Source organism: Lolium rigidum, chromosome 2 (genome assembly GCF_022539505.1).
Source record: "Lolium rigidum isolate FL_2022 chromosome 2, APGP_CSIRO_Lrig_0.1, whole genome shotgun sequence".
Classification (NCBI taxonomy): Eukaryota; Viridiplantae; Streptophyta; class Magnoliopsida; order Poales; family Poaceae; genus Lolium; species Lolium rigidum.
Window position 1 is genome coordinate 39,147,932 of NC_061509.1, and position 2,240 is coordinate 39,150,171.

Genomic DNA, 2,240 nt, shown 5'->3' on the forward strand with positions numbered 1-2,240 from the left:
AGTCACTGACGAGAACGTCTCCAAACAGCTGCAAATGGATCTGATTGAGCATCAGTGGACATTGGCTGTGGACATTGGCTGGCGATGAAGATCATGCCTAGAGAAATACTATCTTATTTTCATGTCGACTTTTAAAAATTTAAATGTAATAACTATGACTTTGTTGATTTCCTTATTTTGTTGTTTGGAAACTTCATAAATTAACGCAAACGCGAAAATACGCCGGCCTGCTGGAGCCACCCCTAGGTGCAAACGGACGCGCGGACAAAAACGGTCTGTCGAGCGTCCGCCGCGCGACGCAAACGGACATTTCGGACGTCCAAAATGCGTCGCGCCGCTGGAGATGCCCTTATGTCACATGTTTCATGTTTGTATCTCCTGCTATCCCATGCCCCATGGATCACTCTTGGCATGTCAAAGATATTACATTGACAACAATGCATCAGGTTAAAGTGAGTAATGTTCCCCTCTATATCAGCAACCTTTCTCTCATGGTCATTTCCCAAAATTGTGAAGCAAATTCATCAAGGATGCCATCCTCCCAGATTCACCCAGTCTCAGTTTCTCTTATTTTGCACTGCAACTCTTCTTTTTTAGAAAAAATAAAGGTGACGGAGACTGTCACTCATACTACTGCAGTTCAGAAGATCATTACCATCTGGGCCAAATTGAAGAGTTATGCTACAGATAATGGTAGGGTCGCAGTGGCGACCAAGGCCGACTGATGTCAACAGTAGAATTCTGGCATCACACTTTGCTGCCTGACGAAACACTGGTATCACACTTTGCAGCCTCACGAAACACTGACCAGTATCCTGTGTTTGTTCAGAAAAGGTAATAAAGCTGCTATTAAGGTACTTGCAAGTTCTTCCATTTGAGATGCAGCAGTGGCCAGTGGGTGAGTGGGGTCATATTTGCATGGAAGCTAATAAATTGACAGAAGCTGCAATGTTCTCACTTATTTTTGAAACACGAAACTGCAAATCTAGATGATCATTAGATTTAACCACGGCCAGATCAAACCCATCCAAGTTATTTGGTGTGTTTAGCTGACCGAAGACAACAACTCAGTTTAAGAGTCTAGGAATCTCATATGTTATTTCAGAAGTGCAAGGTTTTCCATTAAATTTGCATTCCAAGATGGAAAGACAACTCTCACTGACTTGTTGCCAAATCCAAGCGTTTGGTCGAGATTGGTGGCGCCAAACAAGCCAGGTCAGCGATGGAAAAAAGAAACACTAGCGCATCATTACATTATATCATCCATCAACATTTAGCTTCTGATGGGAAATGCTTTTCATGAATTAACGTTTCATACATAAGAGCACAAAAGCAGTTTCCATGGAGAGAACTAGTAAGGAAATCTTACCTAAACCAGATCGCGACATACAAAGATGCAGTCAGGTGGATGATTGGCTCACCAAACATCGCAGGGTATGATGCCCTCCATAGGCTTGCAAGAACCCAAGATGACCTCCAGGAAAGGGCAGCAGAAGCTTTAAGTTCAGTTCCGTCGTGGCTAGGCAAAGGTCTCCGACAGCTTAGAGAACCCGAGCTTCCGGAGACGGCTGCTCATCGGGTTACTGCACCTAACATCAACCACCTCAACAACATGAAAATTTCCTTTCTTCTTCGCCTTCTCGACGTTCGGGCTTCTGTCAGCTAGCACACCATCTGAGTGCAGCATTGGAGAGTGGGACTTGTTCCGTTGAGAGCTCCTTCTTGCCTTGCTGGTTTCATCAGCACTCGAACGATCGGTTCTGCCGTTGTTGCTGCTACTGCTGCTGCATGCGACATTGGATGAGCTCTTCCTTAGGATGGTCTTCCGAGGGCTAGCTCCACAGGGAACCGAAACCGGGTTACTTTGGCGTCTCAGACGCGGGGTAGCAGCTCCTTGGGGTGTGGCTTTGATGGACTCCAGTTCTCTTATCATGAGTGAACCGATGGTGCCGGTTGTGCCCACTTTGATCGCGCCGCCCACTCTCCCACAAGTGGTGACACTACCACACACACTACTATGAATAACATGCATGCAACATGTTTGGCCCTAGCTACTAGCAAATATTAATTCGTCGACACGTTACCTAAGGGTGAGATTGAGAAGAATTGATGTGATGTCTCTTTCACTAAATTGGAGTTTACCACAAGTACCAGTCACACACATACACATAAAGGGGTTCATGGAACACAATGGCATGGTGTTGGCTCATCAGTTCTTCTTCACATGCTCGTCTTCGGAT

General features: G+C 45.5%; 1 protein-coding gene across 1 annotated transcript; it reads right to left on the minus strand.

The window, feature by feature from the left end:
* Positions 1 to 1,096: 1,096 nt before the first annotated feature.
* LOC124689549 lies at positions 1,097 to 2,032 on the minus strand. Its single transcript, XM_047223063.1, has one exon. It carries the CDS (start codon positions 2,030 to 2,032, stop codon positions 1,520 to 1,522), a length of 513 nt encoding a protein of 170 aa, XP_047079019.1. The 3' UTR covers positions 1,097 to 1,519.
* Positions 2,033 to 2,240: the final 208 nt, after the last annotated feature.

What these genes read in the sequence shown, in the direction of transcription:
- LOC124689549 (XM_047223063.1), bottom strand. Translation starts at nt 2,032, where the DNA reads ATGCATGTTATTCATAGTAGTGTGTGTGGTAGTGTCACCACTTGTGGG.